Raw genomic sequence first — 16933 nt, forward strand, 5'->3', positions numbered from 1 at the left:
CATTGCCCTGTTAATGTTACTTGCTTTAATGATCTGTTTGAGCCTTTTATTATTGAAATTGAATAAACTGCATCCCTAATGCCAGAGTAATTTTCAAAATGGCTGAGATCCAGCACCCTTTAACAGAGTATGCTCTCACCGCAGTTCACCACAGCTGAAGGAGAACTACACCTAGGAGAGTGCTAGTCTTTCATGCGACATTTAGGCCAATGTGTACTGTGTTTCAGATGTGAATTAACACTGCTGTTGGAAAAGGGGTGCGGACTTTCAGCTTTTGTATGATGTGCATTTATCTCTGTAGCATTGATAAAAAGCAAGTTAAATGGTTATTCTTTTGCTTTATCAATATATTACTGAATTTCTCAACTTGATAGAAGTAATTACACAAAAGTAAGTCAGACACTTTCAAATTACTTGTCATAACACAGTATGATGCAATGTGGTGAACTAGTTATATTTTTAAACTGATAGGTGTTGCCATAACTGATATAAATGTCATGATCCTTGTTGAGTGCATTGATTAACAATATCATTAATCACACAGCGTGTTTCCTGTGCTTGGGCAGTGGGAAGTTTTTAATGATTTATGAAATATTTAAATAGAGTAAAGAAACATCTATGGAATAACTGAATTTGTTCCCCATTTTATCAACTCTTAATGTTGACGTCAATTTTAGCCATTTTGTATTTGTAACAGTTTTAAAAAGTGTGTTAGCGATTTCATTTGAAATCCTTGAAGCTGCTAAATTAGTGAAGATTGAATGGATTGCTGCTGTGTTAATGCCTTAAACACAAGAGATTTTGCAGATACTGGAAATCCAAAGCGTGTGTGTGTGTTGCTCTTGCGCCTCAACAGCTAGTCGGCACTTCAGGCTGTTTGTTCACCTCCATAGATGCTGTCTGACCTGCTGAGTTCCTCCAACATTTTGTGTGTTGATGCCTTGAGATTTTTACAGAATTTCTAGTAATATTTCAAATGTCTAATTGTTTCATTTAAAATTTTTGACCATCTACAGTTGCAAGAATAAGTTTGAAGAAAACTTTGCAGTTACCTGGTTTTTTGTATTAATTACTCATAAAATGTGGTCTGATCTTCATTTAAGTTACTATAGTAGAAAACACAGTCTACCTAAACTATAACATACAAACAATTGTACTTCTTGTCAATACTGAGTACACCAGTTAAACAATCACAGTCTGGGTTTAAATAAAGTTTGTGAACCTCTGGGGTAATGGCTTCTACAAAAGTTATTTGTGTTCCAATCGGTGAGGTGAAATTGGAGGTGTGGGTTGTAGAGGTGCCCTGACCTATATAAAAAAAGACATACTAAGGCAGGCTACTGACAAAGCCTGTTCTTCTCAAGAAAGATCTGTGTTTATGTGCACCATGCCTCGATCAAAACGACTTTCAGAGGTCCTTGGGAGAAGAATTGCAAAGATGCATGAAGCTGGAAAAGGCTCCAGAAGCATTTCTAAAGACCTGAGTGTTCATCAGTCCACAGTAAAAGTAATTGTCTACAAATTGAGGAAACTCAGTAGTGTTGCTACTCTCCCTTAACAATAGGTATCCTGCAAAGATCACGCCAACAGCACAATGTGCATTGCTGAAGGAAGTGGAAAAAGAACCCAAGGATAACAGCAAAAGACCTGCAGAAATCTCTGGAACTTGCTGAAGTCTCTGTTCATGTGTCCACTATAAGAAAAACACTGAACAAGAATAGTGTTCATGGAAGGACACTATAGAGGAAACCACTGCTCTACAAAACAAAACATTGCTGCACGTCTCAAGTATGTAAGACACCACCTGGATGTTCCTCTACATTTCTGGGACAATGTTTTGTGGACAGATGAGACAAAAGTTGAACTTTTTGGCAGAAATGAACATTGCTATGCTTGGAGGGAAAGGGGGCACTGCCCACCAACATCAAAATCTCATCCCAACTGTGAAGCATGGTGGAAGGAGTGTCATGGTTCGGGACTGCTTTGCTGCCTCAGGGCCTGGGCAGCTCGCAATTGTTGAGGGAACAATGAATTCAAAATTGTATCAAGACATTTTACAGGAGAATGTCAAGGTAGAGTTCTGTCACCTGAAGCTTAATAGAAGTTGGATGATGCAACAGGACAATGATCTGAAGCAACAGAATGGTTTAAAATGAAGAAAATTTGTGTTTTGGAATGGCAAAGCCAGAGCTGGACCCAATTGAATTGCTGTGGTATGACCTGAAGAGGGCTGTTCATGCGAGGTATCCTAGAAATATTGAGGAACTGAAACAGTTATGTATGGAGGAATGGTCTAGAATTCCTCCTCGCCATTTTGCAAGTCTGATCAGCAGCTGCAGGAAACATTTGGTGGAGGTTATTGCTGCTAAGGGACGTTCTATCAGTTATAAAATACAAGGGTTCCCCTTCTTTTTCCAGGCTGTACTGTGAATGATGAAACAATATGTTCAATAAAAACATTAAAAGTACAATTATCTGTGTTATTAATTCATTCAGATTGTGTTTGTGTATTATTGTGACTTATATGAAAATCAAGGGTAGTTATAGCCAAAGGGTGGTAGTGGGGATGAGCTCCCACTACTAAACAAATGCTCTTCATGGCATTCATCTCAAACAGACTTTGACAACCAAGTCCAACTCCTGGCCCTCATGTGTGGCATAGTTCTTATGTCAGGCGGAGCTGTTCTCATTGACAGGAGAAGGGACAAAGGTGAATCACTGGCACCTTAAAACAAGTGACTCCCGGCAGATGGGCTCATTAACCACGGATGGTAGCTCATTTAGGAGAGGGAAAACTCCGATTTCAAACCTCCACTGCCTTGCGGCTATACCCGCTCACGAGAAAGGCTTTAGGAGTAAACCCCGAGGAAAAATCCGGAGTCAGAGTCCCAAAGGGAGCTGACTACTGTACCCAGCACCGGCACGGCAACTCCTGTGATGCTGCTGGCACCAAACTGTATTGACTTTCCTCGTTCGTTTGGACCTGTCATCAGCATGGAGAGGGGAGTCCCAATGCATGGGCAACAGACGGATCTCCATATCAACTCTGCCCTGGCTTGTGCCCTGGAGAACCCATTCCCAGTGACTACCAGAGGCACAGTACCCATGGTTGACCACAACCGATGGAGGCCACACAAATGAAGTTCAGACCACATTTTGAGTAATTAATGCAGAAAACCAAATAATTGTTCAGAAACTTTTTCTTGCAACTGAAACTGTTTTGGAATATTTATTCTTTGTCTTCAACTAAATATGACAGACTGGTTTTAGTAACTACACTCTTTGTTTTTAGCATTTACCAAACTGATCACGGTGAATGGACAAGATTACCACCTGCAGCTTGTGGACACAGCCGGGCAGGTAAGACTGCAGGGAAATAGTTTTACTTGGTATTCTAGTCCGGTTCATGCGGTGTGAGAATTGTATAGCACAGCACAACTTGCTTGAATTGCAAGGTTGTAAAAATAGTTCCATGGTTATTAGGGTAGTTCTTTCAAGTTTTGGGATGCTGTTGGCTTGGGTTTGTCTGGTTGATTGCCTATTTTATTTTCTGATTGTTGTGGCAAAAGGGGTATGTCACTATTTTGTAAGTGGCCTTCAATATTGCCTTCTGTAAATTGAATTGTTGATTCTGTACAGGCTATCAGTTCCTTGAGGATTTTGAATTTGGCCCTCTTCTGTCAGGCGAGTGAATTGACGCTCAGTCTTCTAATGTTCTAATGGCTGTGAAAGAATCAGTTCTGAGTTTTTAGCTTCACTTGCAGGTCAGACTTGGCATTGTCCCTAGTCCTCTACAGACAAACGGCTTGACTGGACCAGCTTAGAGAAGCTAAGTTTCCAGCAGCTGATGGTAAGATGTTGCTAGCATCTGGAGTGGACAGTGCTAAATACAATCATTATTCTTTGGTGTTGTCGTCACCTGTTTGATCAGTATGCTTAGGGTTACAGCTTTATCTTCTTAGCAGCACCTCCTGGCACTCCTGGCATTCATGTTAAATGAGGTTTTTGATTCCAGCAGCTGTTCACACTTGCATCTGTACAAAGGCTAATGAATTTGTACTTCAATTACTTTCAAATTTACTTGTTGGTTACACCTCAGTTTCTGAAATCTTCTGGTCTTGGTCTAAGCATTCTTTTCCCTTGAAGTGTTGCTGCATATTGCTGTTGACGTAAGCAATTTGTAGTTGAAGTAAACTTCAGAAGAGGACAAGGTTTATAATGCCTGTCCTTATTTGGTGAGCCTTAGGATTTTGAAATCACATGTGTTTCTGTCTCTCAGACCAGCTCAAATTGAATTCATTAGCTAGTCGTGTTACCTTTGCTGAGCACTGTCTTGATTTGCTGGCCTAAGATATCACAGGCTCTATACTCAACTAAATATTTGGAAGATCTATTGCAAAATTCTGCATTGTCTGGTTTCCACCTTGCATATAGATTAAGTGGAGGTGGTATTGTGTGCAGGTAATGGCTTCCTATAAATGATTTTGTTTTGGTCTTTTGTTACTTTGGGACAAGAATTGAATGTCGTGGGATGGAAATGGGGAGAGTGAGTTTAGAATGTTAGCAGACATTAAGGGAAGCTTAAAATGCTATTTGTTGGTAAACCTTAATTGTCCATTGTAGTTTAGGATTATCTTTAGCTGTACTGTGCTATTAGTAAATCATTAATGATTTGGATTTGCACCTCCCATTTTCATTGAATTTCTCAGTCTTGTTTCTAACCTCACCAAAATGCTAGGAATACCTTAGTAAAATTTGTAGACGGCAGTTTTGGTCTTTTAATCTCATATCAATTGGCTGTATTCCCATCCAAGAAGTTGAGCACCCGTTTGCAGATCGCCACTCCCTCATTGTAGCTCAAGTTCCATTCTAAGTCCCATTACATATTTGTCTGGGCTTTGCTTTTCCACAACATCACGTGAGATGCAAATTTGGCTTCTTTATTAGCTATACAGCAATATCTTATTATTTCATTTTTTTACTGTGCTGTTCTTCTATGGCTTTTTGTAACTTATTCTGGAAGATCAACCCATTAACCTCCAGAAGCTTTTCCAGCTACCATTTTCTCTCCAAGTTGAATGATGAACTTGTGTATGCTATTTATTCATTCAGTGTTAAGCTGAAAGTCCCATCACCAAAATAGTGCTTAATTTCATTACTTTACCATGAAAACATTAATCTGTTTAACTTGTCCATCTCCCAACCTACAGTGAATCTCACTTCACCGTCAATTATGACCTTCAAAACCTCTTCTTTCCTCCCTTGGCCACCTTGCATGTCACTGCCACTCTTTTAAGCACCTTGGTTGTTTCATCCAGCTCTGCCCATTTTGTCCTGTCTCTACATACATGTTTAATCATGCCATCGACTGTCTGCTAATTATTCTATCTACATTGTTTTAAATTTTGCCTTTGAAAATACTCTTTTATTATTTACCATATTAAAGATGCCATATAAATTAAGATAACCAGGTTATAGGCTATAATTCAGATGCCTCTTGCATTATCTGCAAGGTAAGTGCACAGCAATAGTACAGTACTTTGACCTTAAAACTATTCCAAGATTAGTACAGACATTTTAATTTCCAGCCGCCATTGTATTCATGATAGCATTGTATAATTCCCCCCACGAAAATACTGGAATATTTTGTACAACCTAAATGTACATATGCTTTAGGATACAAACCTAAAATAAATAAAATTAAACTTACTATTAAAGCTTTGTGATTGGTGGTGGCTGACAGCGCATTATGCAGTGAACTTGAATTCTTGTAGAAATCCTTCCTCAGCACAATTACAAGTCATGATTTATACATTGCTTCTGAATCTAAATGTAGGCAATTAAATAGATAGACTCATTGGTCTGACAACCTGATATTTGTCTTTTTAACTATTAGGATGAATACTCCATCTTCCCTCAGACGTATTCCATAGACATTAATGGGTACATTTTGGTGTACTCAGTTACATCTAGCAAAAGGTAAGCATTGCCATTAGTATTCATTTTTAGCTAGTTAGCTGCATTAGTTTGTGATGGCATATTGCTGCTTTAAGGTGGCAATTTGTATGTCACATTATAGTTGTTTCTGCTATTATTCAGCATAATTCAGAAAATGATGGGCTGCTTTTTAATGCAAAAGCCAGAGTGCGTGCTTTTTCAAAAACGCTGGGCAGTGTAGTTGCTGAGTGGTAATGTAGTGATTGCGATAATATTGAACAGCATATTAAAGAATCACTCTTGTAGAATAACATTTGCAAACTCTGAAAAATCTTGGATATCTTAAACCTCTATCTCTTTAACTTCCTTGCATTGTGTGCTCTCTATGTAACTTGCAGTTTCTATTCAGAAGGACAATTTATGGGAGTTAAATGGGAAACTTTCATCTTGGCAGCTTTTTAATTGCTTTCATTACTTATGAACCGGAATAAGTCACTGATTCTGTATATCATTCAACAAGGTCATGGCTGTTCTATCTTAATCCCATTTTTACATCCTTGAATTCTGACTATGATATATGGAAATCTGACTTTACTTCATGCATTCCCCACTATCCAGCCATGCTCTCTTTTCACTACTGCCATCAGGAAGGTGGTGCAGGAGCCTTTGGTCACACACTACCAGATTCAGGATCAGCTGTTACTCTACAACCAGCAGGCTTCTGATCCAGTATGGATAATTTCACCCATCTCAACTCTGATCTCACCACTCAGGCCATGCTCTCTTTTCACTACTGCCATCAGGAAGGTGGTGCAGGAGCCTTCCCACCCCACCAGGTTCAGGATTAGTTATTAGTCTACAACTATCAGGCTCCTAATCCAGTATGAACGACTTTACCCGTCTCAAATCTGATCTGATTCCAAAACTTTCAGACTCACTTTCAAGGCTCTACAGCTCATGTCCTCGGTATTATTTATTTATTGTACCAGTTATCGTATTTTGTACAATGGTTGTCAGTCTATATGTATAGTTTTCATAAATTCAATTCTATTTTCTTATTTTCCTGTAAATGCCTGCAAGCAATGAATCTCAAGGTAGTATATGGTAACATATAGTACTTCGATAATAAATTTACTTTGCCTGACAGAGCCTAAACTTTTGAGTTGATGAATTGAAACATATGAGCCCTAGTGAGGAGAAATGGTTTTTGCCACATATGCATGAAATTTTAGGATTGTTTAAATTTTTTAAAAATCTGCCTGTTTCATCATTCAGGAACGCTGGTTTGCAAGTGGGAGTAGCATTCATTAACTTGAGAATGTAGATTGTGAGATTTACAAATCCATACATTCATTTTAATATGCCCACACAGAATTTCACCAAAAGCACAATTAGTTTTGGGGCTTAATTGTTTTACAAGTTGAGACTTCCAGAATTTTAGTCAAATTACATTCACATATACAGATCTATCTTAAAAGGTATTGTACAGGCCACAATAATAAGCTAAACAGTAACTTCGATGCTTGGGATGCTTGGCTACTATTGAAGGTTGTCAGATTTGCACAACCATGCTGTAGACGATTTGTTTTACAAATCAATTTATGGGTTGGAGCCAAGCAGCTTAAGTTAAACATAGAATGTGAGTTAAGTAAAGTTTGAAGATGAGTTATCTCTAAAACTTGAAGGGAAACTATCCATCAAAAGTAAGGCCTAATCTAAATTTTAAAGTATTGTTAGCTTTGTGCATGTATAATATGCACAGTAGAACTTCTGTCTGTCTGGAATGTGTGTTGTGGTCCGAGCGTTGGTGTAATTGAATCATAATAGGACAATTCAAAGGAATCCAAATTCTGTTCTATTTATCTTGCTAATGTTCTTGTATTAGCTGGGAAAAGATCACTTCATATAGTACAGGTTATTCAAAATGAGTTTTTTAATCATGTTGGATCCTTTGAATCTAATTTGACTAATCTTGAAAAGAAGTTCAATGGGGAGCTTCAATCACAAATCATTTTCTGCAGAAAATCTGCAGATGCTGAAAATCCAAGCAACACACAAATCAGTTGTCAATGAAGCTCTGCATTGAAACACACAAAATGCTGGAGAAGTTCTGCAGGCCAAGCAGCATCTATGGAAAAGAGTAGGACTGAATGCTCTGAGCCCAAAACGTCGACTATTTACTCTTTTCCACAGATGCTGCTGGTCTGTTGAGCTCCTCCAGCATTTTGTATGTTGTTTCAATGCGGAGCTTCATTGACACCTGATTTGTGCCTTTCTGGCATTCAACTGCTAGGTAAGCTTAGTCAACTGATCCTTCTATGCTTATGATAAAGCTACTATGGAACTTAGTTATGTTAAAGGTGGTGAGCTACGAATGTGACATGCCTTTGTTTATGGCAAGTTATATTTCAATGAAATATTCTGAATTTGAGTTGGTAGAATTATTTGAAGCAAATGTTTTCTTTAGTTTCTTCCTTGCATTTTGGGGCTAAGAGTAATTAAAAGGTGATGCAAAATGGTTAACGATAAAGGCCTAAGCATTAATATTTGGCTTTAGGTTTGGTAGGATCGGACCAAGTTGTAATCATTTCATCTTTTAACATTTGCAGTTTTGAGGTGATCAAAGTGATTCATGAAAAATTGTTGGATATGGTGGGGAAGGTTCAGTAAGTAAAATTAAAATTGCAATTTTCAATTTTTTTTCCAGATTTTACTTCTACATTACTCATTGAGTTTGTTTTTTATATTGCAGAATGCCCATTATGTTGGTTGGAAATAAGAAGGATCTACACATGGAAAGGTGGGTGGTTATTTCATATACATTGGGATGTTCAAATGACCCTTGTCAAAATGATATTGATTGGTTTCTATTTAAATTAAAAGATGAATTTAGAAATCCCAAGTCTAACCATTAACTCCACCATGGATGGTCCTAAGCTCAGCTGCAAAAGGAGTTAGATTTGGGCATGGGGCTAGCAGCCTCACTCTGTTGGAAAACCCAGAGCTACAGAAATGGCAACAGAAGCTCCAAAGATCTCATCCCTGGGAGGTAGGATCTCTGCTGAGAAGGTGTATGAAGTTGAGTGGTGAAAGCCACACGTCCATGGAAGCATGAAATGTAAAGACAGTGCAAGTGGTGGCCAAAGTGAAAAACTAACCACTGAGCTGGCACCAAAGCAGAGATTTTTCCAGTTTTTCGATTCTGACCACCAACCAGCCTTCTGGTTATGCAGTAATCAAACCAGAAGATGTCTGCATGGAACATGTTTGTTTAAACATTAACCACACAATTCTTTCAGACATTATAGGTATTAATCTAATCTGCAGGAGCTAGCAACAGGCTTTATTCTCTGCTTTCTGAGCTGGTGTTTCCTTTGCTGCTGAATTTGCCAAGAAATATCACTGATAGCTAAATTATCTCCTAACACTAGGGGAAAAAATGTTTAGCATCAGATGTGTATCTTTTTGATTTAAGTAATACTACCAATGCATATGAACTGCAGAAATTAAATGTGCAGTTATTAGTGATTTTATAAAGTGACAACTGACAAATTGTTGGAAATTAATGCAATGAATTTAACCATAATTTTCAGCTGCACACATTTTGAAGCTATATCTACAATATCTTTCGCTACAGTGGATTATGCTAAGTTTGCAAGTTAATGGAATTTCAATTTTACCTCAACACTATAAATTTCCAAGTGTTTAATTTTTTCTCATGTACCACTCTGATTGTAAAGCTTTTAAACTGTAATATGCACCATTAGAATGATGGGATGATGGGATTTTTTTTTTCAACCTGATAGGAGGTCAAAAATATCCATTCTAGTTGAAGATAACTAACCTGTACTATGTAATTAAAAGTTTAGGATAATTATCTTTCAGAATGGATACTGTTTGACCATCTATCAGGTTGAAATGTAAAAAAAATAGTTGGAGACAGCTGGAGGAAGGGTAGGGTGATAGGAACACAAATCCCAAAGCTAGATGGTGATAATGGGAACCATTATTTTCAGTCCACTAATCACTTACTAGCTGGCACCCCATCGCATCTCTTTCCCCTCTCCTCTTTATTGATTGTCTTCGCCCTCCAGGGCTCCACCTGAAAATCAGTATTTCCTCTCTCTCCCTGCCCTGCTACCCCTGTTCAGCCTGTTGAGTTCCTCCTGCAGATTTTTATTTTCTTTAATTTCTACAGATGGTTTAAAATTATTTTGGAATCTGTTCATTCTGATCCATCAGACAACTGGTATTGATTTTTAAAAAAATGTTTTTAGGGTGATCAGTTACGAAGAAGGGAAGAGTTTAGCAGATTCCTGGAGTGCTGCCTTCATGGAGTCCTCTGCTAAAGAGAATCAGGTAAGAATCTCAAAGTTATGGAGTAATTCAGAGGAGTATGAAGCAATATTGCATTTAAATTGCAAGGTGTTGGTGTGGGCTGCAGTATCCAGAGGTATAGCTAAACCATCGCAGTGTGCTGCTTTGATAAAGTACTTTTAACCTGCAAACTTTGATGGAAATGTGGCAACTTGCTTGTGCATAGCAAACTTCTGCACAAAATTAAAGGGTTTACACATTGGTTCATCAATTAATATTGCCCAAGGCTTTTGAGGAGAGCTGCTTTGTTTTGCAGAATTGATCCTTGTTTGACACTGTCTGAAATACTGCAATTCTGGTTCTAAAATACTCCCTGCTACTGCACTGAAATCCTACTGAATGTCAGAGGAAGCCAAATGGAGAATGTGCTTTAGTTTCTAGCAAGTCCGAATAAGGCAAATAAAGGCTGGGTAGGTTCATTTGTGACTCAGGAAACCTGGAAGACCTTAAACTCAAATATTTAGTATAAGCTCATTGGGCTTCTGTGCAGTATTTATCATTGAGATAGAGGGGCTGACACCTAGAAACAGGTCATTTGTGTTAAAACACATAGTCTAATGAATTATGATCAAAGACCTCACATTCAGAATGCCTTGCATCCTTATGGAGCTTATCAATTTCATCAACTTGGCTACCAACTTTCACCCTGCCCTCAAATTCACGGTCTTTCCTTTTTGATCTCTGTCACCGTCTCCAGGGACAGATTATCTACCAACATCTTTTACAAGCCCACAATTACCTTGACTACATTGCTTCCCACTCATCACTTGTAAGGATGCTGTTCCCTTCTCTCAGTTCCTCCATCTCCATCACATCTGTTCTCATGAGGTTTTCCATTCCAGAGCAACAGAGGTGTCCTCTTCAGAAAATCTGCACTCACCCCATCCCGTCTCCAACATACCAGTGTTAAGCTTCCCCTGGTCCTCACTTAACACCACTTGAACCTCAGCATCCAAAATATTCTTCATATCTTCCACCAGTTCTAATGGGATCCCACCACTAGGCATATTCCCTCTCCCACCTCCCACCCAGATCAGACTCTCCTCAAGTCTCTTATTCACTTTTCCCTCTCTTTCAATCCTCTCCAGCCACTTATTTCTGCAATCATCGCAAGTGTTAGACCTGACCCCTACACCACCACCTTCACCTTCAGTGAGGACCCTAAACAGTCTATCCCGGTGAGGCAGCACCTCATGTATGAATACATTGATGTCATTGCTCTTGGTGCAGTGGCCTCCACATTGGTAAGATCAGACACAGATTAGGAATTTGCTTCCTTTGTTCTGACTGCTAGAACATCCATGATCGCCTATTGGCCAAGCATTTTAAATCCAGTCCCAATTCCACATTGGCAGGTCTCCATGTTGAGACTAGATGCATATTGGATGAATGGCATCAATATTGATTTCTCTAACTTCCAGTATCCACTCTTCTGTCTCTTCCCTCCCATCTGCCCTACCCCAGCCTCACAACCCACCTATCACTCACTCCATCCACTGCCTGCTTCCCTTTATTCCATGGTCCACTGCCCTTAATCTTCAGTCCTTGCTACCTGAGTTTTTCACATTTCCAGTTCACGTCCCCCACCCCAAAACCTCTCTCTTTCCCTCTGAAATAACCTATTACCAGTCTGCTTGTCCTCCTCTGTCTCTCCTTCTTCCCCCCCCCCCCCCCACCCCATAACCCTTTTATTCTGGTTTCTCTTTTTTTCTTGGCCTAAAGAAGGGTTTCAGCCTGAAGTGTCTACTGTTCATTTCCCTCCATTGGTAATGCCTGACTTGCTGAGTTCAGCAATTATTGTTGCTCCAGATTCTAGGAGCTGCAGTCTTTGTGCTCAGTGTACCAAAGAACGGTGATCCCTGTTCTTCTGGAAAGTTTGGAGATGTGAGCTACTTTAAAATACTATTGATTCTGACTTAATTGTTCAATTATTGACAGAAGAAGCAAATGTTAATGGGTTCTTCCAGACCAGTTGCAGGACTCTGTGCTTGATAGATAAGCCACACCAGACCTTCTAACAGATACACCACTCTGAATTCCATCACAGGAAGGAATTTTCAGAGCAGAAAAATGTTCACAGATGTTACCTTGGCAGTAGGGAGTGGTGAGAAGAGAAATTGTACCGCTCTCACTAACTCCTGGGAAATCTTTCCCAGAATAATCAAAGGAGCATTCAATACCAAATAATAAGTGTAAAGTAAGCTTCAGACAATTGAGCTATTCTCTGTAAGAACTGTGGAAGCTGGAGTAAGGCAAGGGTTAACTTAGGCTACGTCCACGCTAGACCAGATAATTTTGAAAACACCGGGTTTTGTGTAAAAACTATTAAGCGTCCACACCAAGCGTTTTTGAAAATACCTCCATCCACATTAAAACAGATATTTGGGTGAATCTCCTCCTACTGGGCATGCGCAGGACACATCTACAGAAAACAAGCGACATGTTTGGTCTTGCTGTGAACGTGTACATTTTTGCAGTTACAGACTAAAAAACTTAAAAGGAAACTGCCAAACCACGAACAGCTGTTGGCTCTCACACAGGAGGACTTAAAACTGAAAAAAACCCACAAATACTGGAGCGTATGGAGGCAACAGACGGAGTTCACAGACAGTATGACCCGGCTGACGACAAACATTAAAAAACTGACTAACTCTGTTGCATTAATAAAGCACCTTGTTAAATGTATAAAACATATCTGCATCAGTGTTACCTTGTATTTCCATACAATGTTACATTAGGCTGTTACACATCTATTGTCAGGGATGTACTTGCATAAATAGGTAAACCACTTTCATACAAGCGAGGACAGAAAACAGGGCAAAGTGAGTATACTTATTTATTCAGTAAATTATGGGTCAAAGTATTTGGTGAGTACATTTCTAACTCTAATGGCTTCAGTCTCAATGCTGTCTGTTCTGAAATTGTTGGTTGCGTTCAAGAAAATAATGAAATGCTGTGTTGCCATCACCATCTGTTCCAGCACGTCATGACAGCGTTTTTAAAAATCTCCAGTTACCCCGTCCACACTACTCTGCCCAATCGGTGTTTTCAAATTTACACACTGGAGGGCGTTTTAGAAAAGCTCAGGTTTCAGTGGAGGAAAATACCGTTTCAGTGTAGATGGAGGGTCAAAACAAAGAGGAAAATCTTCGTTTATAGATTTATGTGGTCTAGTGTGGATGTAGCTGTAATGTTCAGGCAAGGTTAGTGTAGACAGGCCAGGCAAGAAAGGTCTGTGAAGAGTATAGCCTCCCTTTACAGAGCAGAGGACTGGAGACTAGAATGAAACAGAAGGATTCAATGATCAAGTCGTCACTTTTTATTGTCATTTCAACCATAACTGCTGGTACAATACACAGTAAAAACGAGACAACGTTTTTCAGGACCATGGTGTTACATGACACGGTACAAAAACTAGACTGAATTACGTAAAAAAAAACACTACACTAGACGACAGACCTACCCAGGACTGCATAAAGTGCACAAAACAGTGCAGGCATTACAATAAATAATAAACAGGACAATAGGACAAGGTGTCAGTCCAGGCTCTGGGTATTGAGGAGTCTGATAGCTTGAGGGAAGAAACTGTTACATAGTCTGGTCGTGAGAGCCCGAATGCTTTGATGCCTTTTCCCAGACGGCAGGAGGGAGAAAAGTTTGTATGAGGGGTGCGTGGGGTCCTTCATAATGCTGTTTCCTTTGCGGATGCAGTGTGTAGTGTAAATGTCCATAAAGGTGGGAAGATAGACCCCGGTGATCTTCTCAGCTGACCTCACTATCCACTGCAGGGTCTTGCAATCCAAGATGGTGCAATTTCCGAACCAGGCAGTGATGCAGCTGCTCAGGATGCTCTCAGTACAACCCCTGTAGAATGTGATGAGGATGGGGAGTGGGTGATGGACTTCCCTCAGCCTTCGCAGAAAGCAGAGATGCTGCTGTGCTTTCTTTGCTATGGAGCTGGTGTTGAGGGACCAGGTGAGATTCTCCGCCAGGTGAACACCAAGAAATTTGGTGCTCTCAACGATCTCTACTGAGGAGCCGTCGATGTTCAGCGGGGAGTGGTCGCTCTGTGCCCTCCTGAAGTCAACAACTATCTTTTTTGTTTTGTTCACATTTAAAGACAGGTTGTTGGCTCTGCACCAGTCTGTTAGCCGCTGCACCTCCTGTCTGTAAGCTGACTCGTCGTTCTTGCTGATGAGGCCCACCACGGTGGTGTCATCAGCGAACTTGATGACGTGGATCGAGCTGTGTGTTGCCGCACAGTCGTGGGTCAGCAGAGTGAACAGCAGTGGACTGAGCACACAGCCCTGGGGGGGACCCCGTGCTCAGTGTGATGGTGTTGGATCACACCTACTAACTTCAAAGTATCGTCAGTTGTTAGCCTAGTGTTTCTTTTGACTTTTAACACCGTTATGAATGGAATTTTGAGGATACGCAATGGTGCTAAAATCTGTAACTGTTCGTCAGTTCTGGATAAAATTGTCATTTCTCTGTTTGGACTTCAGAACAGTGTGAATGACAGGCCCGTGCTGTTCTTCTTGTGCACAAGGACTCTATCTGTGCCATGCAGTGTGCGATATGTTGTGTGGTGCAGTGGTCCAAAGGAACATTGTTTTGTTAGGTTGTATGTATGTACAGTTAGATGACATTAAATGTGAACTTGAAGTTCATGAAGTATGAATGAGGAATGAGTGTGAGTTTTCAGATCCCAGAACCTCCAAAACTTGGGTGAAACCAAGTGATCCTAGAACTCTGAGGGACCACCAAAGATGTGGGCACAGACCTCCATCCCCAACTAATCTCCAGCACAGCTCTTAAGGTGAATGGTAACCTAAAATTCTCAGATCACTGTACATTCAGCAGCCACGAAGGTCACCTTAAGACAGCTGTTGTGCTTGTCAACACCTAGTGTTGGTGTATTATGTAACATTTCAGCAGAATCATTTATCTCCTCTGGATATTTCAACACACTTCGCAACTGATTAATTACTTGTATTACAACAGTGGAACAATTCTAAAATGTAGGCAAGCAAAGACGTTTAAATGGAGTTCTGTGATTCATTGCCTAAATCTCTCATGACCTATTTCCTCCTCAGCTCTATAGCCAGCACTACCCCCACACCATTTTTTATTTTTATATATTTTATTCAGTGATGCAGCAGGGTAACAGGCCCTTCTGGCCTAACGAGCCCTTGTTGCCCTGTTACACCCATATGACCAATTAACCTACTAACCCCAACATTTTTGGAAACCGGAACACCTGGGGGACACCCATGCAGATAGATACATGGATGGGAGGGGTATGGAGGGCCATGTCATAGTTAAAGAACATTACAGCACAAACAGGCCTTTCAGCCCATCTAGTGCATGCCAAATCATTAGTCTGCCTATTCTCATTGGGTGGCACCCAGACCTTCTATCCATGTGCCTATTCAAATTTCTCTTAAGTGTTGAAATCAAACCTGCATTTACCATTTTCACTGGCAGCTTGTTTCACACTTTCACTAAGTGAAGAAGACCTCCTTCATATTCCTCTCAAACATTTCACCTTTCACCCTTGGCTCATGACCTCTAGTTCCAGTTTTATCCAACCTCAGAGGCCTAATTCTGTTCCTGTGTCTTATGGTCAAACATTCCTGCTAGACCTCTTCAGTTCAGGTGCAAACTGCCCTTTCTCCTATACCAACTCCTTAGCCACATGTTCAACTGTATGATCTTCCTATTTCTGGCCTCACTAGCACATGGCATGGGTAGCAATCCAGAGATCACAACCCTGGAGGTTCCATCCTTAACTTAGCACCCAACTTCCTGAACTCACTTTGTAGGACCTTGTCACCCCTCCTACCCATGTCATGTTAACAACATGGACCATGACCACTGGCTGCTCACACTCCCAGTTAGGATTGCTGTGGACTTGATCCGTAATGTCCCTGACCCTGCATCTAGGAAACAACATACCATTCGGGAATCTTGTTCTCATCCATAGAACCTCCTTTCTGTTCGCCAGACCAATGAATCCCGTAACACTACAGCTTGCCTCTCTTCCCTGATTCCTTTCCCAGCCGTAGAGCCAGATTCGGTGCCAGATACCTGACCTATGTGGCTTTCCTCTACCAGGTCATTAACACCCCTCAACATTATCCAAGTGGTACACCTGTTGTTGAGGGGAGTGGCCATGGGGTGCTCTGCATTGGCTGCCTGTCCTCTCTTCCTCTCCTGACAGTTACTCAGTTACCAGTGTCCTGTACCTTGAGTGTAACTACCACCCCTCACCCTCCCATTGTTCATCCCATTCCAGCTCTGCTTGTTATGATCTGTTAGAAGCAGCAGCTGGATGCACTTCTTAAAGATATAATTGTCAGAAACCCTGGCTGAGTTTGCAGTCCTGTGCAGCTCTTTCTGATCCTGTATGGTGGCTCCTCCAATGCTGCACTACAGGAAGGATGAAGAGTGCAGAATTTCTTGGGAGCTGCTTGGAGTGGAGGCCTGTAGTTATAAAGAGATCAGAGTCTAAAACTAGAGGGTATGGGAATGAGCGGAGCAGCGAGAATTTTTTAAGGAGATCTGAGGGACAGGTTTTTCAGACAGTGGTCATATGGAGTGAGTTGACAGAAGTGGT

At 40.6% G+C, this 16933-nt stretch overlaps 1 protein-coding gene across 1 annotated transcript in view; it reads left to right on the plus strand.

The window, feature by feature from the left end:
- The window catches only part of rheb (Ras homolog, mTORC1 binding), a 94512-nt gene that overhangs the window by 73456 nt on the left and 4123 nt on the right, over positions 1 to 16933 (plus strand). Inside the window, exons 3-7 of the mRNA XM_073054954.1 lie at positions 3293 to 3360; positions 5897 to 5979; positions 8547 to 8603; positions 8690 to 8737; positions 10215 to 10296. Coding sequence (XP_072911055.1) covers positions 3293 to 3360; positions 5897 to 5979; positions 8547 to 8603; positions 8690 to 8737; positions 10215 to 10296 — 338 coding nt within the window. The remainder of the gene's footprint in view (positions 1 to 3292; positions 3361 to 5896; positions 5980 to 8546; positions 8604 to 8689; positions 8738 to 10214; positions 10297 to 16933) is intronic.

Source organism: Hemitrygon akajei, chromosome 8 (assembly GCF_048418815.1).
Source record: "Hemitrygon akajei chromosome 8, sHemAka1.3, whole genome shotgun sequence".
Taxonomy (NCBI): Eukaryota; Metazoa; Chordata; class Chondrichthyes; order Myliobatiformes; family Dasyatidae; genus Hemitrygon; species Hemitrygon akajei.